The 21836-nt window shown below is 53.1% G+C and overlaps 1 protein-coding gene across 3 annotated transcripts in view; it reads left to right on the forward strand.

The window, feature by feature from the left end:
- PSD (pleckstrin and Sec7 domain containing) overlaps nt 1-21836 on the forward strand; it is a 46462-nt gene that overhangs the window by 1063 nt on the left and 23563 nt on the right. Inside the window, exons 2-6 of one of the 3 annotated variants that reach the window (XM_085065405.1) lie at nt 190-311; nt 9450-10350; nt 10431-10533; nt 11158-11626; nt 17188-17631. In XM_085065405.1, the coding sequence (XP_084921531.1) occupies nt 9574-10350; nt 10431-10533; nt 11158-11626; nt 17188-17631 (1793 nt within the window). In that variant the 5' untranslated portion in view covers nt 190-311; nt 9450-9573. Of the gene's footprint in view, nt 1-189; nt 312-3289; nt 3416-6325; nt 6532-9449; nt 10351-10430; nt 10534-11157; nt 11627-17187; nt 17632-21836 lie in introns of those variants that run through there. The other 2 variants (XM_085065408.1, XM_085065407.1) reach the window with 2 other exon arrangements.

Genomic DNA, 21836 nt, shown 5'->3' on the forward strand with positions numbered 1-21836 from the left:
AATCCCTTAATACATAAAATCACTGGCCTATGGGCAGGAGTGGTGGAAGTCCCCCAATGGTCCAACAGCTGTTGGCCTATGAGGGGCTTTGCAGGTTGGCTGGCTACAGCTATTGAGATGTATATACTAGGAATTATGGATACTTTTCAGCTGTGAAATGTTCATATTGTTCTCTTTTTTTATCCACAGGTTGTTTGCAGATGCAGAAAGAGCATCAGAGACTGTTACTGTATTGTAGAGATGTGTGCTGAGACGCAGTTTTACACAATCAGGATGTTCAGTGAACCCAGCAATGTATGTCTACACCAATGGTAAGGATCCCAAATCAGTACTGATTTTGTGCTTATGTCTATCAAGTTTTCCTATATGCAGAACAGTTGTGATATGGCTGTACAGCACTGCAGTACAGGGCTTGGAGGGTGTTAATACACTGTAACTTTGCAGAGAAAGGATAGCTTAAAGTAGACAAGTTTGAAGAACCAGAGCTTTGTTCTGCTCTGCTCAGTCAAGATTTGCAGCAAGCTTCTGCCTTTCTGGTAGCATATGTTCTGCCAAAGGTGGGTCTGCATTTTTCTTGAGAGGTATCTGTAAGTCTCTGTTTTAAGCTTTAGTTGGATGCACATTTTTAGTCGATCCATAATTTCCCAAACTGGCTTGTCAGAACTGCTTTCTGAGTTGGACCTGATGAATGCTGGGCTGTGACACCTGCAGTTCTTGCAGGACAGCTGGGGAAGTATATTGCACAGGTACCTTCAACACACAGGGGACACAGTCCAGTTCCCTGGCACTCCTGTTATCCCAGTGGCCACTGATGTCCAGTGGGGGAAAGCAGGGCTCCCGCATCAGGCCTTGAGCTGATCCGTAGTAATGAGAGACCAAGCTGAGCCCTGGGGGAGGAAGCAGATTAGCTCACAACAACTGCTGCTGCTGCAGCTTTCTTGTATATTCCTTGGAAACATACGGTGCTGGCAGCTCACAGAGCCAGGGCATGGCATCTTCACCCTCATGAACATCCACTGAAGCAAACAGAGACTTCAGCCAACTCCACTGCTGCGAGATGGTGCTGATGCATTGCTGTACCTCTGAAGAGTCTAGAGAAGCAATTTGGTCTTCACCTCATCATTTAGGAAGTAGAGATGAAATTTAGGAAACTGGGGCCTGAAGGAGGAGGAGTTTTGTGGTTAGAAGAGCTGACCGCAAATCAGGAACCTAAGGTTTTGGTTCCCAGAGATGCTCCTGATTCCCCACCTATAATGGGCAAGTCTTCCTCACTTACGCCTTTTGACTTTTCCCTTGCATTGAAAATGCAGTTATTTCCATATCAGAGGTGTATTAGGGAGTTGGCTGGATTTCCATAAGCCTGCTGGGGTTTTCAGAAGCTGGAGCTGTCCAAGGGTTTAACCTATTTTTAGGAGACGGGTATAATGCCAAGCCAACATTATCCTGATGTTTTAAGATCTATCATCTCATATGATGGCTTGGCACCTTGCTGGCTAAACATCTTTAGCCTTGCAAAGACTTTGGGACCATTTTCTTTACAGTTTTCTACTAGTCTCAGGTGGGACAAAAAACAAGATTTTGTCAAGGATAATAGTAGCTCTGCAGTACTCACTCCTCTAAGATGTGAGAGCTAGGTGAATGCAGCACCTCAGAAGTTCAGTATAACCTCTCAACACAGGGGTTTTTTTGACTCTCACCAGGTTCTTTCAAAGGATCTGGCTCCATCTTTTCTCTGGCTTCAGGATGAGTCTGACAGCCTCTATCACTCTCAGGGTTGGAGTGGACCACATCTGGACTTCTTGGTTGCATGGGGGAAGGTATTGAGCTCATAGGGTAAACTCTGCTGTCAGTCAATGCTGAGATTGCACAGTGTCACCAGAAGCCATTTTTAAGCTGGTGAAATAAGAACACATGGTGACTTCTGTTCAACTCTTCCCTGTACATGCCACCTTCCTACTTATTGAGAAAAGAATCTGCCTATACAGTCAGGGCTAAAAAAAAATACAATAAATAAATAGAAGTGAAACAAGACCAAGTTCTGTAAGTCAAGGCTGAAAGAGGATTATGCATGAGAAGCTCCCAGCTAATCGGAAACACAGGGCTGTTCTGCAGCATCCCACTCATGAATCCCCTGCATTCAAGCTTTCAGTATGTCCTTCACAGTTGTCTCCACATATCTCCATGACAGCCATTTTGCTCAGTTTTCTGCATATGCTTGTAATTACACCTCTATAACTGACCTGCAAGGCCTTTTACGCAATCCTGTATGTGGCTGTGTTCTTCCTGTGCTGGGTCAGACTGTGTGCCTGGGGCTTACTGTCTCTTTTCTGCATAAAATACTCTGTATTCATTGCTGTCACTTCCCTCTACACCCTTTCACCTTTCCCCATGTGAATCTTGACGCTGAAGGTATGGGGAAGAGATCACATCTTATTGCTGCATAGGTTAGCTGGAGAGCAGTCTAGAGATCTGTGCTTCAGCACAGGCATGTCCTGGGAGGCTACACCAGAGAATGGGTGATTTGGGTTGTTTCAGACTAAATTTGTCTCTTTGGTGCAGTGACTCACCATGGTGAGGTAGATCTGGTGAATGACCTGCTGGCACCCAGGAAGCTCTGTCTTCACCCGAGAGCCTGCCCCACCACTCAGAAATCTCTTGCTTTCCTTCAAGACAATCTTTCCCTGAGCATCTTTTTACCAAAAGATACTCCCACACAATTGTTCCCCTAACTGCTGTGTAGGAAGATTATTTATGGCTCAAGCTGTGCTGAGGCCCCACCTCCCACGTCCCCAGGACAGGTTTTATCATGCTGTCATTTCTGCCTTCATCTTGACAGAGCAATACTGGTGCAGGAGGAAGCCTGCTCCCTGTGCTGGTGCTGCCTTGGTGTTGGGACAGAGTCTGGGGGGATTTCTGTAATAGCAGGTGTGCCTGGGGCATTACACAAATATTTTGTTACAGCTTATTCTGAGGCCCAGCACACAGCTTTTGCTACCACCTCTCTACAACTCTGCTCTTCCAAGTCCCTGTTCCACCTGCAAGAGGAAGAAGCACAATGCAGGGAGCTGGGACACAGAGTAGGGCATTGGCAGATGGGCAGGCAGCAGCTATCCCTCACACAGTCTGTACTGGCTCTTCTCTCTGGTGAGACATTTTGCAGTCTGTGTCCTCTTCTAGAATGCCTTTCATTCTGAAAAACCCTGCCACAGTCCCTCATGAGTGCCCCATGCAGGGGAGCTGCAAGTGGCACAGGACAGTACAGACGCTCTCCCCTGTTCCAGGTTTGGGTGGAAGAGGCTTCAGGCAGGACCTCCAGCACTTTTTGCCCTAAGCTGCAAAACAGCATTTGTATAGGACTGCCAAGGGAGGGTATTTTCACCATCTATCTTTAACCACAAGTCTAGTGGAATAACAGGTAAGTGCATCAGCCCATTAAAGACTTGGCTTGTGCTGCAATAGCTTTTTTAATATATGAATAGGATGTGGTTGAGTGTTGGCGCTGGAGGTAGAAGGCATTAATTAGAGTCATGTAGTTATGTCTAGGCCCTGAGGGAACACATGCAACCTAATTGGTTGCCCTGGAGCCCTCAATGCAGAGATGAGGGGAGTTCCTCTTCCCTTGCTTTCACTGGGACTCATTGCCTGCATGGCTGAAGTTGCTATTTCCACAATACTTCCAATGAGTTGGGTGAGGAGAGCCCATGTGCTGATTGAGTGACTGTCCCACCTTGAAGGGCTACACTGTGCTCTGAGGTTACAGTACAGCCATGCTGATTTTGGCAGCAGTGAGGCAGAATATTCCCCTGTGCCCTTTGCAATGCCATAAGCACAAAGCACACCGGAGAGGAAATGGCTCTGACAGCCCCCCAGGCTCAGAGGAGCAGCCCTGGGGTGCACTGGGTGTTTACCCCAAGTGGAGCTGCAGCTGCAGCTGCAGCACCTCTCTAAAGACTGACCTGTGTGCCTTAGGGCAAGCTGAGCATGAGGGCCTCCTGGAGCAACCTGAAGGAAAGAGCTCTTGTCTAACCCCTCTTCACCCAAATTTCATCTAGATCTGTACAGTTGTTGGGGCTTCATGGCATGTCACATTGATCTCTTCCAAGCTGGAAGTTCATTGTTTTGCTGCCCTGATGATACCCAAACCTTTCTGCCTTTGGGAGGGAAAACTGTATTGCAGGCTTATGAAGATGACCAAGGGCAATGCTGGCAATATTTAGAAAACTCCTGGAAGCTGCAAGGCCTGGGAGGCTGAAAGGGATGACATGGAGCTGAGTGGACTCTAATATAGGAAGGACATGGTACCTGCAGGCAAGGACTGGGGGTCCTGAAGTACCCAATTGATAGTAAAGAGGGTTCCCAGTGCACTACACTCCTATCTCTTCAGCTAAGCCCACTGGATTGGGGCTGGAGGGTGAAGTGTGGGGGACTCCTTGTCCCCTTCTGTCATCTGACAGAGGGGTTTTCTATTCCCTCCTGTCCTGCATCAACTGGGGAGGGATTCACAGCAGGAGGGATCAGGAGAGCCACGGCTAAATCCTGGTCCAAGTGGGGCTTATGTCAGTGCTGGCCAGACCCATGTATGTGGGCATGTCTTTCATGAGTTACAGGGCTGTGGGAAGGTGAGTGGGATATGGAGCAGAACACAGTAGGGAGAGCAACAGCTACTGCTATGGCAGGGGAAACATGTGTTTTGGACAGAAATGTGTTTTCTGTAAATGGTCTGGATCTCCAGTCAGGATGGCAGTCTCTCTCTTACCTTCTGCAGCTCTCAGCAGGGCTGCCTGCGGGTGCTGGGAAGGCACAGATATGCCTTGTTCGGGTATGGACGCACTGGGAAAGCCCTGAGCTCTTCCACTTGGTTAAATTTGTCACTCTGGCTGTGGCTTAGAGAAAAGCCTTCCCCCTCCCCGCCCTCCTGCCATCAAGAAGCTGCTGAAGGAATCAGGTCGTTGATCCCTCAGCAGTGAGGCCCCTAATTAGCCCAGCTTCTTGGAGGTGGCCAGAAAACCCGGCTGTGTGTAAGGCAGCTGAGACCCACAGTCCTCAGTGTGGGGGAGAGAGACCCCGCACAGGCAGGAGCCTGGAGAAGGAAGGAGAAAATGGCAGCACTTTGATGCATTAAATATGAGAGCCTGCTCAGCCTAATGCTTTTTCCTCATGCCTGGGAGGGCAGAAGGAGACACACTTTCTGGGTGATAGTGGGGGCAGGTGAGCATGGAGCTGGGCTCGCTACAGGCAGGGCAAGCAGCAAGGAGAGGCAGCTCTTCCCAAATTTCTCTTGCAGACACGATGAGCACATGAAGCCCCAGCTCCCCTGGGCTTCTTCTCTCACACACATTTAATAATGATTGCTGGGCTGAGTAATAAAGTGCTGTTTAATAGCAAATCGATCTGGCAACCTGTGAGGCCACAAAGTGCTGGCTGCCAGTGCCAGTGGCTGCTACACGCAGACCCAGTGCTCTGGCAGCACAGGGTCCTGAAGCCCTGCCACAGCACTCCTCACCTTGGTTCCCAGCGGTCCCATATGAGCTCCACTCACACGTGCCACTGGTGCCAGTGGAGCCCCCATGTCTAGGCAAAGGTGAAAAAGGATGGGCAATTTTTCCCCCTTGTAGCTAGAGTGGTTTCCTGAGATTGGTGTGGCATTTACCGTCCCTGGGATGCCTAGCGGCACTATGATATCAAGTTCCTGGTGCCCTGAGACACCTTGGCACTCATGGCTGTAGAGTGCTTGAGGTGATGACCTTTGGAGAGGTAAGTCCCTGGCACAGATCCTGTGCTCTAAGGCAAGGACCAGCAGCTTGCTGATGTTGGCTGGTGGCTTGCACCGCACGGTAGCTTTAGTCTTGTCATCCTCGTGGCTCCTAAGCAATGGTGGGGCACAGGGGAGCCTGTGCCCTTTGGCATAGGGCACAACGCACCGGCCGTACCTGCTCGTGCATGACACATGCCAGTGGTCACACAGTAATTTGCATGCAGCTGAGCGGGGACAGGCCGTTCATGTCGATGTGCACGCTGATGAACGGAGATACGCATACCAGGACATGAGGACGTGTGGTGTGGCACTGGAACACACACACCGGCATCCGGGGTCGCGCTGCCCGTGCACGAGGCCGGGTTCGCACCAGCACAGGGGGTGTGCACACCGAGACCCGAGCATGCGGAGTTTGCTCCCCGGGTGGGGGACGCGCCCGCACATGGGGACACGCACCCTGCTGTGAATACGGCCGCTCCTCGCGTGCCGGTACCACCGAGTGGGGGGGCGCGGCGCCCGGTGGGGGTTTCCCATTGGCTGCCCTGGCTGTCAGCGGGGCGGAGTGACAGCCCCGGGCCGGGATTAGCGCGGCAGGGAGCGGCGGGTTGCGGCTGATAGCACCGTGCTGTACCGTACTGTACCGAACTGTACCGTACTGTACTGTATCGTAGCGTACCGCGCCGCGCCCGACGGGGCGGACCGGGCCGAGCCGAGCCGTGCCGGCGGCAGCGCGGAGCAGCGGCGCGCAGGATGCGGCGGCGGCAGCGGCAATGCCGGTGAGACGCGGGGAGCCGAGCGGAGCGGGGCGGGGCGCGGCGGGGACCGGAGGCCGAAGCGGGGCGTCGGGAGAACGGGCAAAGTTGCAGCAGTTGTTGCAGGGACCGGGACGGCCGTGACCGGCGTGCGGCTGCACGGGGCTGCGGTGGCACCGCGCGGGGCCGAGACCCGCTCCGGCTCCGGTGTGCCGGTGCTGTGGGACGGGCGCGGGGCCGATGCCAGGCAGGGAGACCGCGATGGGCGGCTCCACCGGCCCCCTGGCCGGGGGTGCTCCCTCCTCATCCGGATGGATGTCACATCCACTCAGGGCTGATCTCGCCGAGACAGGAGGTGCCGGCTGAGGGAAGCCGGGCGGGGGGGGGCCGGGGTGTGAAGAGCATGTTCAGCCTCAGCTCCGAGGTGTGGACACGTCCCCTGCCTAGACACCGCACCAGAAAGGGGTCGTCTGTTTGCCCCACAGCCCCAGGGCCTCCAGACATCCTGCTTCGGTCACCACTTCATCCCCTCAAACTGCTCTGTGTCCCTCCGGAAGGCAGTCATATCCTGGGGACCATCCTGCCCTAGTCCCCTCAGGTAGCCCGGCGGCCACAGCCTGGTTTCTTCCATTCCCTGCCATGTGTTCCATGTCCAGCTCACAAATACAGCCCGTCGTGTGAATTCAACCCCCAGCCCTGCACCTCTTGCCTCTCTCCCATCTCTTTCCCCTTCTTTGCCCAATTCCTCCTCATCCTCCCCTAGCTCCTACGCATTGTCCCCACACTCCCGTGGCGTGGGTGTGCGCTTCCCCCGCAGCGTAAGCAGTTCCTGCTGCCTGCTGCCTTCACTCCGCATCACCCCATTCCGCCAGGCAAGTGCTTGCATGGGGAGCAGCCATCCCCTGTTGCACTGGGTATGGCTCACAGCAATGGTCAGGAAACATCCCTGGACATCCCTCTGGCCATTAAGAATGGACAGCCAGGAGGAACGAGTTTCTTGTGAGTGTGATGTTTTATTGAACGAATTTAATTCCCTGGTGATGTGCAGCTCCTGGCTATCACACTGCAGTGTCTGAGTTTTTCTCTTTGAATGCATGCCCAAGGTTTCCCAGGCAGACACCCTGTGAGCTTTTCTTTGCAGGACTTCTCCTGCCTCTAGGCAGCGAGACCAGCAAGGCACTCACCAGCCCACCAGTGCTTTACAGCCCAACCCATTCATCACAGTGATTTAAAGAGCATCCGTTTGATTCACAATTGAAATCAACATGCAGGAAGCTGTAGCTCATTCCATCACTGGTTTTTCATCTCAGTTGCATTTGTACTTTTTATCTTTTGTTATTAAAGAAAAGCTCCACTGCATGGAGTAGCCATCCAGCTCTGGTGGGTCAAAGGCAGGCATTGCCTTTACTCTAAATTTGATTTTTTTTTAATAACAAGGAGGACATTATGCTTATCCCACTTATTCTAGTAATAACTCTCATGTTTTGAGATAGGCTGGTTTTTGTAGATTTGTTACGTTACAGTGAAAGCAAATTATTCCTAGAGATAAGTTTTTTCCTTAGCATGTGTGTCAGTCTGCATTGAGATAAAAAGTAGAAATTCATTTGAAATATAAAAACCCTGCATCTTCATTATTTATCAGTTAACTTCAGCAACCTTGAATGTGAACACAACCATAACAGGAGAAAAAGATTGTAAAAACAGTAACTGATAAATTAATCAGGAGAGTAAATTTTTGCTGTGAGTGAATTAGAGATTGCTGTTGCTCAGCAGGACAGATTTTTTCAGCAGTGTGATAGTGCAGATAAATGGGCGCCTACCCCACAGGTGTGATTTGGGTTATTTCGTTAAGAGTTTTGTCTGTGCATCTCTGGAGCCTAAACACTGTTGAAAATTCAGCCGAATGTCCTTTAGGAATTTATTCTGTCTGGTTTGCACTCAGAAACAGGGAGAAGAAAATCATGCTTTCCTGTTTGCAGCTGGCATATGGTTTCTCACTTTCAAATGATGAAAATGAGGGACTCAGTATCTTGGCATCTGTCAAAAGGCACAAGCAGCCAAGGCAGAGTCTTCTCTGCATATTAGGAATTCGAAGAAACTCAGAGAAGGATAAGTACAAGTTTTAGCTCCACTGGGAGAAAAAAAAATGTCAGCAGCCCTGCCAGTGGGGTTGATGGGGGCTCCGGGTCCTACCTTCCCCCACAGCTGCCCACCCACTGCTGTGGGGTCACTGGTCTCATCTCTGGGTATACAGTCTCTGGGCAGAGACAGGCAGGCGGGTGAGCTGTGTGCAGGGCAGGCGTGCTGTGTTCCCCCAGGCTGGGATTGTCTGTTACCACTGCTTTTTGGACCTACTGGTGCTGACAGCTCTGTCTGCACCACCAGTAGTGGCTGTGACATGTGCTGGTGTGACACAGTTTAAACCCAGGCTGACCTCCAAAGAGAGAGTCTCCTTGCCCATGCTGCTCATATTAAACTCCTTGAGCAAGTATAATTGTAGGATGTCTCAGTGATACAGGAGATACTTTTTTTCCCCTTATTGAAGTGATTTTAGTAGGCTGTAGGCTGTGGGTAGTAAATACATTCAGCCTAAAGCAGAATGAATGAAACCCATTTTATAGTGCACTCTCTCACAGTGTCTGGGGTGCTGGACTGTAGGGAAAGTGCCTGAGCATCCTGGCGCCCTGGGGAGAAAGCAAACACTCTGGGTGCCTGGGGACCAAGCAAAGGGCTGCCGGTGTCCCTGCAATGGTGCTGGTGGGATGCCCTCAGTGAACTTTGCCTGCTTGTTGCAGCAGGAGGGGATTTGCCCGGGGCTGTCTCACCGGGAGCATATCTTTCTTCTGCCATGAGGGCAAAACCCCTTTGACCTGTCCTCCCCATGGCACCAGACTCTTTTCTGTGCCTTCCCTTCCCTAACTAGCTCCTTGCCCTTGTTTCAGGGCTTCTTGAGGATGCATCGCCTCTTGTCTCAGACATCTCAGGAGTGCTGGGAACCTGCCTTGCTGTGCCTGTGCTACCCTGCTGGGCTCCGGACCTGACACCTCTGTGCCCTCTTCTGGCAGGATGGCCCAAGCAGGGGCACCCATCCGCTTCCACCCCGAGGAGGGCTGCGCTGCCTCTCCCCCACCCTTTGCCCACAGGGTGAACCGGAGGCCCTGGCTGGCAGCAGGGAGCCCCGAGGCTGGGCGGTGCAGCCCCCCGCCCTGCCTCAGCCCCAGCCTCAACGCCGGCCGCCTCCACCTACTGCGCAAGGGCCTGGCGTCCGATGCCCGCCGCTGCCCCCTCGGCCTCTACAACAGCACTGGCTCCTTGGCCCGCAGGCCGGCCGAGGCAGTGCCCTTCAGCAGCGGGAGCTGCCCGGGCACGGGGCGACTGACTGCCCCCTGCACCCCACGGCGGGGCCGGCCCAGCCCAGCTATCGCCTCTCTGGGCAGCCGTAGCCCACCGGTGGCGGCGGCCCCGGAGGGACACAGCTCCGTGGTCACCTTCCGCTTCATTGAGAAGGCCAGCGTGAGGACCGTGGGTTGCCCGACAACCCCCCATCTCCGCTGGGAGAATGGCCCCTACAGCCTCAGCCGCAGTCTGGAGCTTGGCGGGGACATGGGATCCCCCCAGCCCCAGCCCATGCCCCAGGAGCGGCTCCTGCACTCGCTGAAGCTGGAGGCCTCTGCGTCTGACCCACTCCTGGCTGGGGGCAGGACCCCGGGGGGGACACATCCCTGTGGGAAGGAGCTCTGTGCCCTCGACACCAGCTGCCTCTGCCGATCCCTCACCAATGGGCTGCCAGAGGAGTTCCCCACCTTCACCAGGAGTCCCCTGAAGCCAGAGCCCCGACATCAAGTAGGTACCAGGGTCTCCCACAATGGGTGTGGGCTCTGCCCTGGAGATGCATTGCCCACTCACTGCTCTCCTTTCTGCAGGGCACCACCTGGCTGTATCCCCGGCAGAGCTCCGCCCATGCCCAGCGCATTGCCAAGGCCAAGTGGGAATTCTTCTATGGCTCCTCAGATACCCCAAAACCAGGTAAGAAGTTGCAGGTGGATGCCATCAGGCTTGCCCACCGCTCCTTTCAAGTCCATTGCTGCCAGGACTTGCACTGGGCTGCCCATCCCTTGGGGCTTCTCAGTGCCCACTGAAGAGCTGAGATTCCTCAAGACTGGCCAGTCTATGTCCTCTCGGGGTCCAATCATGCATGTACAACCTCCCTGCATAGTCCCCTGTGACCACACAAAAGAGGTGACAAAGATTCCCTGGCTGCCTCTGCAGAAGAGCTTTTGGTTTTAGATGGGGTCTCAGGGCTGGCTGCAGATGCACTAGTACTGACAGCCCATCTCTGCCTCTCATGCCGTTTCTCCTTCTGCCTCCTCATCACTGTTCCCATGTGCTCATCACATGATAGAGTCACTGTTCCTGGAGATATTCAAGAAACTAATGGAATGACACTTAGTGCTATGGTTTTATTGACATGGTGGTGTTTGGTAAAAGGTTGGACTTGATGATCATGGAGGCCTTTTCCAACCTTAATGATTCCATGACATGTGACCGTGCTCTGGGTGTGTGTCTGTGTGTGTGATGCTGCAAGAGTGGCTCCTCAGAGCTCCCCATTGCAGCCCCCCATGGCTCTGAATGCTTGGGCCTTCCTTGCAGGCTCCCCTGCCCCTGACTCTGCTCCCCTGGCTGAGCTCCCCCAGAAGCCTGTCTCCTCACTGCCCGCCAAGCCACCGGGGTCTGTACCTGAGCACAGCCTGAGCCATGTGGAGGTGGAGATAGAAGTGTCTCCTCTGGGCAGCCAGAAGCCTGGCACCTGTGAAACTGGGATTATAAGGAGGACAGTGAAGTACTCTGAGACAGACCTGGACACTGTGCCACTGAGGTGCTATCGTGAAACCAACATCGATGATATCCTGGCCGAGAAGGAGGAGGTGGATTCAGCAATTGAGAGCCAGAAGGACAGTGAGAGCAACCCAAGCTTTGGGGGCACGCCAGGCAGGAGGAACAGCACACCGGAGGAGCCACCCGCCCCAGGCACCAGCTGCTCAAAGGATGGGCTGCGGGACAGGGACGTGAACGAGGATGATGAGGTGTTTGAAGCAATGAGGAAGGAAAACAGGGAAAGGTGAGGCTCTGTGCACAACTCGCCCTCCTTGTTGTACCCTGCATGACAAAACAAGCTCTGCTGAAAAGTGTCTCAGCCAAAAATCCCAGTAGCAACATGCAAGCTGTGCATGGGGGTGAGATGGGGTCCTACATTGCACCACAGGGATTGGGGCTGGGGCTGGGGGCGGGACTGGGAGGGGTCCCTCACTGCCCTATGGAAAGAGTAAGCCAGCACAGGGGATCCAGCGCTGGGCACTGTGCCATGGGCCTCACTCCCCTGCGGTGAGCCCTGCAGCTCAGGTTGCCCGGCTGAGTCGGGGATTCCCAGCATGAGTCCTGCCAGGTTAATTACATCCTGCCACGGTGCTGCCAGGTGTTGGGGTGACAGTGTCAGGGCACCAGAGCACAGGTCGTGTCCTGCAGGTGCTCTGGGATGGCAGGTGCTGCTGAGCTGTCCTTCTCCCCACAGATGACTGTGCTTCAGCAGTGAGAGCAGTTCCATTTGCTCAGCCTTAGTGGGTATTTGTCATGTTCAGGAAAGAGTAGGGGATACATTGGGATCAAAAAAGCATTTTGTTGCATTCTGTGTAATTTTTCACATGTGGCAATACACCCTGTGCTGGGAGGCTGATGGAGTGGGTGACGCCAATATTATCATTCAGTTGCCTGCCTCTGGGCAGCAAGTGTGGTCCTAGCTGCTATCTGTCCCTTTCCAGGCACTGACAATTAGCACATATGGGAGATGGCATTTTAGCCTAATGGCATGAAACTGCCATTGGAGTTTCTGCTGGAGTGGTAGTTTGACCATGAGGAGTGACAGGCATCATCAGGTAGATACTTGCTCCAGAGCTCTGTGTGGGACAGCCACCTGGAGGGGAAAGGCCCTGTGCAGGCATCTTCTGACATGTGTATTGTCAAGAGTCTTGAGTGAGGTGAGGAGGCTCAGCGTCATCAGCAAGTGCTCCATGGGAGTGGGGAGAGATCTCATCTGGGAAGTGCAAAACCGGGGTGATGCCTGGGATGCCATGTGGCAGCATGAACTTGCCTAGCTGTGCAAAAGGTAGGTGGGGAACACTTAGGTGGAGAAAAAGGAAAAGAGAGGTTTTGATGTTGGCAGAAGTTAAAAATAATGAAATACATGCATTAATAATACATTAATAGAGTAGTGCCCCTGCACTGGGAAGAAAAAGAATGAAGGCTCTGAATAAACAAGGAGGGAAGGTGTGTATCCCAAAGGGAGCTGGACTCCTGTCAGTTTGTCCAGCCCTTGCATCTCTGTTGGAGGGGACAAATATGTGCCACCTGCCCCATTTTCAAAAAAATTGGGTTCTAGAGAAAAGCTGAAAATAAGCCATTTGTAATGTTTGGGGTTTTTTTCCCAAGTGAATGTTTGAGTAAGGTGTAAAGTTATTGCTATTGCAAGCTCTTCAAGTTGCTAGAACAATTTTTTTGCATAGTGTTGTTTTGTTTCCAGATATCTACTAGGCCACAGTGAGTTTTATGAGCTGTAAGCTTAGACCTGTTTTTTGTCCTCTGAGGCACCCTACCATGCAGCGCTGAAAGCTTGGATGTATCCTTAAACAACACACTATTGCTCCTAAAAGATGATGCTCCCACTATAATTACCAATTTTTTGCATGGCTTCTTTGTAGACCAGTTGTTTTTTCCCTCTGCAGTGCCCTGAATAGTCCCCTGGTAAGTGCAGACCCTGTAGACAGTGTCTTGAAAATCATGAGGCTCAAATTGAGAGCTTGTTCAGTCCCTGCATCACAGCCCTGGGTTTTTGCTTACACATTGTTTTGAGCTCTGCAGCTGCAGTCCTTATCCCTGTTTACCAGTCACCAGTATTGATGTTTTCTACTTCAAGCTTTCTGCTTTGCCTGCTCACAGGAGGGGTGAAGCTTGGGGGTTGAAGAAGCCCCTCTGGCTCCCTGGACCTGGCACCATTCTGCTGCTGCAGGAGCTGCTGAACCCCAGGCCTGTCCTGGTCACTGGGAAGGACCAGCCCTACAAAACTCCTGAAGTACCTTTTGATGCTGATTTTCAGCTTTTAGACATGTACATGCATTTGAAAATCTAGCTTTAAGGGTTTAGAACCGTCTGCAAGGGGGACTTTGGCTTGGTACTACCTTGTTGTGCTTCATATTCTGGCCAAAGATCAGAATCCTCTTTCATTATTTAATTGCCCAAAATAAGAGAGCTTGCCTAACACAAAAAAAACAACCCCAAATTACATCAAATCAGACAAGATGTGAAAAGTGATGGAAGATATGGTGTCTTTTTCCAGAAAATCTGTTTCTTGAATATATTTAGAGTCATATCTACTGACTCTAATGACAAGTCTAAGCCTTTTCTGTCTTTATTCCTCTTAGTCCCAGAGAGCCAAGACCTGTCAGCGAGAGCAGGCTCAATTCCCTTCCTCCCTGAGCATCAGCAGACATGCTGGCTAAGCTATAGGTATAGGTAGAGGTATATGGCCCTCAGCATGGGTGCGTTGGGCTGATAAGAAAGAAGAGGCTTTGCTAGGGTATGCCCTATTCTCCTGAGAGCACAGAGGGCTGATGGGAGGCAGTGATGCCTTTTCTTCCGGCAAGCCTTGCCCAGAAAAGCCCTGAGATCTGCTACCTGGGGAGCCTTTACAGAGCCTTTGTGCTTGCTGCTTGTTGGCAAGAAAATAGTTGCAGGGCAAGCCTTGTTGGGGATTAGAAAACTGGTTATGGTCTCACTTTCATCAAGTGCTTAAGCATGTGCTTAACCTGCCTCAGTAGCCACAAGCCTCTGATGTGTTGTGCTTGTCCCAGAGCCCAAAATGGCCACAGAGCCACAGCTCAGGGTGATGCTCCTGGATGGCGCACCGGGCTTGGGCTGCAAAGGGGACGCTTGGGCTCACATAGGCAGGCACCTGTCAATGAGCTTGGGAGGCACCTGCAGCTCTTGTGAGAGGGCAGGGGACAGCATGATGGTGTGGATGTGGCAGGGGAGGGTGGACAGTCAGGGGACACTGCAGTGCCTGTGGTCAGTACCTGTGCCTAAGCATGGGGCAGAGTTAGGACAATGAGCCCTAAGAGCAGGCTGCTGCCACGCTGGAGGAGTAGTGCAAAGGAGCCTGGGGGGACTGCAAGGAGCTGCTGAGACAGGTCTTAACAAGAGCTTTGTTCAGAGAAGAATAAAGCAAGGGGCTGCTGGATGATGCTGTACAATCTCACCTTTTTTGAACTATGCTGGGATTCTCACACAGAAGCTGCTGTGCTGGTGCAGGCTGTAGGAGCCTGGAGCTGGAGGAGTGGGGTCATGGCTTAGGCAGTCAGGGGCCTGGAGGGTCATGTGGGCATTTAGAGAGTGAAAACCACTGAGGGCCAGAGGAGAGATTTTCCCCTCTTCTCCCTGCTGCCAAGGATGGCATGTCTCTGCAGCACCAGGCAGGAAGGGGCAAGCCCCTTCCCCTCCATCAGCCATCAGATGCATCAGAAACTCAGCTGATCAGATCCCACACCCAGAGCTTTGCCTGAGGTGCTGCTGGCTTTGGCACTTAGATGCAATGCACTGTGACTGTTGTCCCCCGATCTGCTTCCCTTCCATGTCTGCCTGGCCCTCTCCTAAGGAAGGCTCCCTGCCTCTTCTGCACAACTCAAGGCTGGAAACCTATTTGCTTTCCTGCTCCCTGTCACCCTTGCACAGATGCTCAATTACAGCTTCTGCATCTCCTTCTCTCCTCTGCTCCTCTCAGCTGGGTTTGTCTGGCTTGGTCTCAATGCAGTGACCCTTTCTGGGGGACCAGGGTGGAGCATGAGGAGCTGGGCAGTGCAGTAGGGCCTGATGAAGCATCTGGGTCTGAGCAGTCAATATTGCTCCCATGCTGCTGTGACTACATCCTTCGAGAACTGAATGGCTTTGTGCTTGGTATTTTGGGGTGACAACATTGCTTCCAGGGCTTGGATGGTATGGACAAAACCAGCCATGGCTTTTCTGTGGCTTGGTGGCAATGTACTTGATCACAAGAATGAGCCCTCTTACCTCTCCTGGAAATAAGGTTCCTTCCAATCTGCTGGCATTGTCTTCTCTGGCACAGTCGGTCACTCTGCTCATGGATTCAAGGTGCAAAATGGTCAGCAGCATTAGCTTGGTTTAGTAGCATGGGGCTGGGTGGGAAGGATGGAGAATTCACATTTGCATCTGTGAAGCACATCTGCGGATATTAAAGAGGTTTCTTCTGCCTTGTCCTCACCAAAAGACACTTCAGAAGTGGCTGCTCCTGGGGCTCCTACAGGAATGGTAAGAGTGTCAAGTGGTGCTGCAGTCAGGGAAACACTGGTAGATGGGCGATATCAGCCTGCACCCTGCCTTGCTTACCTGTGTCTGGCTTTGCTGCACTCCGCTTGAAACCAGCTGGCACTTGGGGTAGTCAAGCGGCCAGCTCTTGGCCTGCTGAAGTAATTGGAGTGAGATTTTTGAGTGGCATGTGAAGGCTAATGATTGAAAATAATTTGGTGTGTGTTACAGCAGCACATCTTCTGAGCCCTCTGTAGGAAGCTGTTTGTTCATAACAAATGTTATGACAGGCTGGAGCGGATCCTCTCCTTTAATCAGAGGAGAGAGTGGCATAACAAGTGCTTTTCCGCTGCTTTAATAAAATGATAACAGCTTAGGAGTAAAGTAGGCTTTTAGGGCTATGTTTGTGCTTGTACTGCTGAAGCACTGATGTTCCCTGGGTTGGAAACATCCCTGTTGTCACGTGCTTAGGTAGCTGAGCAGGCTGTACTTCACCTCATTTACAGGACAAAATACTCAGGGCTTCAGGGTTTAGAAACTTCTCTGTTAGGCTGGACCCAGACCAGCATTAGAGACAGGCTGGGCCTTTCTGTGGGGGTGATCCCTGACAAGATGATGAGCTAGGACCAGTCATGGCCCCTAGGGCGTGGGCCGGCTCAGATCCCCAAGCCCAAAGATGGTTGTGAGACTCACTCTGTACTGCCTGGGGAAACCTGGAGCTCAGTATTGCTTTGTGCTCAGTCACACGTGTCTCCTGGGACTCAACATCACCTTGTGGAAACAGCCAGCAGACCTTGCAGGTGAGTGTTGGTCATTCTCTGAGCATAGTACTCAGTGACCACAGTGTAGTGTTCATGGAGGAAGGTGTCATGCTGTCCTGAGCAGCTTCAGAAGGAGCCTTCTTGGAGGTAGAAACTCTTCAGCCACTTCCAGATTTGGTTGGAAATGGAGCTGAACCACATCCTGCTTCTAGTACTTGAGCCCTTTATTGGATCTAAGCTCAAGTCAAGTGATTGGGAGCAGTAGCCATCTCATAAGCTTCTTATGAGGATGAGCCACTAAAGGGACAAAAGTCTGTGGCGCATTAAAGGAGAAGCATATGTCTGGAGGCAGGCCAGCCCAGCCCTGCTTCTCATGGTGTTTTGTCCACTTCCCATGGGCAGGCAAGGCATTTCCTTGGTGGTCTACAGATGTTCAGAAGAGATTTCTGCCCTCCTCAGTTTCCATCTGAAGCAGTGTGTGGGCTTTTGTTTTGGGGCTTTGATCCCTTGGTCTTCAATGATGAGTTCTTCTCACTTTCTTTCCCTCTAGGATCATGGACCGAGATACACAGGGTATGCTCAAGTCTCCAGTGCCCTTCCTCCTAGGGCACAGCCTCTCCAAGGATGGCATGGACTCTTTCAGCAAGCATTTTGAGACCATCATGGAGTCTCATCGAGCCAAAGGCACGTCTTACACAAGCCTGGACTCCATTGACATCCTTTCTTCCCCAGCCCGTACCCAAGGGACCTTTTTCACTTTTGACCTCCCAACCCTCACCCCAGAAATACAGGGACAAATCCGAGACAGCGCCAAGCTGATTGAGGAGAACTTTGCTCCTCTGGCTCACTTAGAGCCAGACTCTGGGACCAGTTCAGCCACAGATGCCCCCTGGACAGAGAGGGAGGAGGAGCGGGGGAGACGAAGGAAGGGTGCTCGGCACAGCCCTTGCCATTCAGAGGACAGCTTTGGCACTCCCTTGGCCTCCAACACGAGGTGAGTGACCAAAATTGCTTGCTGTCCAGCTGGGCCACTAATGCTTGATGTGGAGTCTAATGCTGTGACGTCTGTTTTGCAGCCGGAGCCTAACCTGTGTTGCAGGGGAAGGGTCAGGATTCCGTGTGCTGGATTTTCAGGGTAGTGGCTGATCAGGCCAGAGATCGCCATGGTGTTGTGATAGGTGTATTGATGGGAGCACAACTTCTTTTTCATCTTTGCCAGCTTTGTAGGTATTGGAGGGCTGTGAGGTTTCCTTCAGCCAAGCAAGCAGGGAGTCCCAGAATTTCAATCCTGTGGTGGCTTCCATTGCAAGGCATTCCAGCATCTGTGATGGCTGTGGGGAGAGACCAGCCTGAAGTTGACTATGAGTAGAAATTTGACAGCCTTTCTTTAGTGGGGATTTTGTCCCTCACCATCTGCACAGCAGCCTCCTGTTTCTTAAAGGCGGGAGTCCCATGGTCTTGTACCTGTTGTTCTGGCTTCCTGAACTTTCTCAGCCTTGTTTTGTTTGGAAGATGGAGGGCAGAGATGGGAATCCTGAATCTCTCATCCTCTTTCCAGGCTTTGGTCTTTTCCATACTAAACCTATGTCACTTCTGGTCGCAGTCTGTGCCATCCTTGTAGGCTCAGCTTGGGGTGGCCTGGTGGAGATCTAAGCTCTGTGTCTTCTCTGGTGTCTGCAGTCAAGAGAGGAGAGTGGGGTATCGCATCGGCTCTGTGGCCCTTGGAGCAGTCCAAGGGCATTTTGGGGCAGAGAGGAGCTGGGTTAGGCCTTCGCTTTCTTTGGGACACTGAAGCCAGGGATGTGGTAGCACAGAGGCCAGGTAAGATTTGTGCATTAAAACTGGTCATGTCTGAGAGGCACATGGCAGTGAAGGGTGACAGTATCCAGCCATGATGGGTGCTCTCTGCAGGAAGAATTGGGTTCCTATTCCTGTGCCAAGGCAAGGGACTGAAACAGAGCACTCTGGAGAAACCAAGGGGACAATATCTGACTAAGTGTCCATGGGATGCCATTGTACCACAGCACAGCACCACAGGGGCACAGGAAAGTGTGAAGGTGCAAAGACACAGCTGGCAGGAGCAGCAGTGAGGTGACTTAACAGAGATTATTCCTCACTGGTTTAGAGTCAGTGGAGCACAGAGCATATGGCAGTGCTGAGGACACTGTGGTGCTGTGCTCCCCTCCTAACTCAGGTTTCAGAGCAGTGCTGGGCTGCAACACAGGCCATGGAGGGGTGTCGTGTATCCCCCAAGCTGCCCTAGATCTTTGCTGAGCCCACCTTTGCTGAGCCTCTTGTCATCTCGTCTTCCATCAGGAGTACCTCTGCTTTGGTGACAGCAGTACAGGGGAAATGCAGCTGCAGCCCCCACTGTGCTCCCTGGCCTGGGGACCCCAAGGCTTGGGCTTCCCACAGCACCATAACTGCCAGCCTCACCTTCTGTTATACATGCCTGCAGAGTCCCAAGCAACTGCGTTTCCCCACTTAGAAACTATTCCCTTGGTTATCAGTAGGCCCCTGCACAGCACTTCTGTTTGTCCTGTTCAGGCCTTGTTTCTTGCCCATCTTCTGGGCTGCAGGTGATGTTCAGATCTGCCATGCTGCCCTACAGCCAGTGAGTGAGCAGGTGGCCTGGCTCCAGTGGTGGCCTAAAGCAGAGACTGCAGGAAAGACAGTGAGAAGGAAATGAGGCATGGGGGAGCAGGGCCCTGCTGCAGGCCCCCAGCAGGGACCAGTCCAGCCCTCTGCTCCCCAGCATGGAGTGAGCCTCCCCTCACAGCTCCACAGGCAAAGGTGGACATAGAAAGGTATGTGTGGTTGGAATCTGCCACCTGGTGCAGTAGGAAGGAGTGGAGATTGGGGCTGGGAGACAAAGCTAGGTTGGGAAGCAGGAAAGGCATGTGGTAGGTACCACGGTCTGAGACAGCCCATCATCTACAGGGTTAGTCCTCAGGAGGCAGGGGGTTCTGGCAACAGGGAGACACAAGTTTCTTCTTCCCCATCACTGGTGCTACCAACTTTCTAGGCTCTCAGTGAAGCTGAAGATTCCCAAGTATTTTGAGGAAGAAGTGGCTGGGCTGATTGCCCAATGGTTCTCAAGAGCTGGAACCAGCAGATCCTGATGCCTGGCAGAGCAGATCTGATGGAGCAGAGCTGGTCCTTGTAATGCTCCCACTAAGGGGTGTTCAATGGAAATTGCTGAGGAAAGGAGCTAAGGAACCTCTGCAGTCATTGTAATGCATCATCACCTGTGCCAGCAGGGCCAGAGCAAGGCATTCACCACTGTCCATGGTCACAAGCAGTACAAACTGACTGCCACCAGTGCAGGTGGACTGGGGACCCTGGGCAGGGGGCTCCTGCGGTGGAGGCTATGCTTTACACTGTCTGTCAGTCTCAGGGTTAGCAGAGGTGACCTCAGTTTGCAGGGCTTTGGTATGACTGGTGATGAACACCAGTGGGTCTAGGCCTGTACGTGCTTCCCTGTGGCTGTCCTCCTTATGTCCCCAAAAGCTTTGGTGCTAATTGTTACAATAGTGGGGGTTGGGGTCTGGGTTGGAGATGGCCTTGCAGCCTGTGACTTCTCACCTCCCTCAGTGGCAGGAATGGCCAAGTCAGTGATGCCCTTGCATTGCTGGGGACATGTGGAGTCCCCCACAGCTGGTGGCCTTGGTTCATGCAGCCTTGTTCCTTATGCCAAGGCTGTGGTGTACCTCGGCACATGATAGTTTTATCTTGACCCTGCCTGGGGGAAGTATGTCTAAGTGCAGACCTAGAAAGCCCTCCCCTGAGATGCCTACAGCTACTCCAGCAGGCTTGGTTGAAAGGGACAGAGCAGAGACTGAACCCCCTCCCCGCCCTCCCCATAGCAGGACACCCCACAGTGACACCCCCAGCATAGGTTCTGTGAGTAGGTTATCACCTGATTTGGGCAGGAGGTGAAAGTGTGCAGGTCCCTTGCTCTCACTGAGCAGAGAGCTGCAGTTAAAGCAGTCTGTCCCTGTGGCTATGACAGTGACCTTTGCAGAGCATGTATGGAGGCAGAGCCCCCCAGGACTAAGGAATCCCACCGGACCCAGGGAGGCCAGCCAGGGACAGATGCAGTGCTGGCAAGATGGTGGGGCAGGAGCTGGGGCAGCCTGGGGACTGCAGGGAGGTTGCTTCAGTGGTAACAGCCAGACTTCTGCAACTGCAGGTGCAAATTGCAGAACTTGGCCAAGCTGCTGGGTGCAAGAAGGGGTCCAGAGGCTCACCTGGCTTGCTCAGTCCTGTACAGGGACTGCCCACAGGCAGGCACTGTGGGCTGGGGGACATCAGCCCTGGAGGAATGTAAATGGGCAAACTGCATCTCTCTGGGGGTGCAAGCCCCCTGAAATCCAGCTGCCCAACTTCCCTACCATCCCGCTCTTCTGGAGCCAGCCTTTGCCCTGGGCACAGCCGTGTCAGTCCCTGAGGTTTGCCCGTGGAGGGAAGAGACGTGACTCGCCCCCGGAGCAAGGCAGGCTGTGCTGGGACCTCGTCGGGGCTCGCCTGCGGTGGGACAGAAAGAAGGGCAGGGAGAAGAAACATCAAAGGTGGGGCTGCAAACCGCCTGGTGGAAAGGGCCAGACACCGCGGCTAGGGCAGCACGCCTGGAGCCTCGCTAGAGGGAGAGCTCAGCCCTGGAGCTGCGGCTGCGTGGGAGGAGCGGGGAGCCCGTGGGGCTGGCAGCCGCCCCGGGAGGAGGATGCGCCGGGATTCAGAGCTGCGTCCTTGCCAGACCGCAGCTGCTGGCGTGTGCTGGAGCACGGGGCCTGCCAGCCAGCTCCGCTGCCTTTCTTTATAAGGTTCCTTTTGTCACTGCAGCGGTCGAGGAGCCGGTGCCCCTCCCCTCCCAGGGCCAGCGCAGGTCTCTGAGCTGGCCTGAGCTCCCAGGTAGCACTGGGCAAACTGGTGAGATGATGCCCTGAAGGGCTGTGCCCAGTTTAGGGCCCCGTGGGGTGGATTAGGGGTGTGATGCAGGAGGCTGAGGCTAAGAGCTGAGCAGGAGAAGAGGGCCATTGAGGAAAGGATGAAGATAGGAGAAGGGAGGTATGGGGTGTGCTGGGCTGGGAGCACAGTACAGGGACAAGCCTGGGGTGCAGAATGAAGAGGTCTCCCCACGAACACTGGCACAGCAAGAAATGAAGGACAAGACCGTGGGAAATTTTCCCCCATGCATTT

This window comes from Lichenostomus cassidix, chromosome 6 (genome assembly GCF_008360975.1).
Source record: "Lichenostomus cassidix isolate B80296 chromosome 6, HeHo_3.0, whole genome shotgun sequence".
NCBI lineage: Eukaryota > Metazoa > Chordata > Aves > Passeriformes > Meliphagidae > Lichenostomus > Lichenostomus cassidix.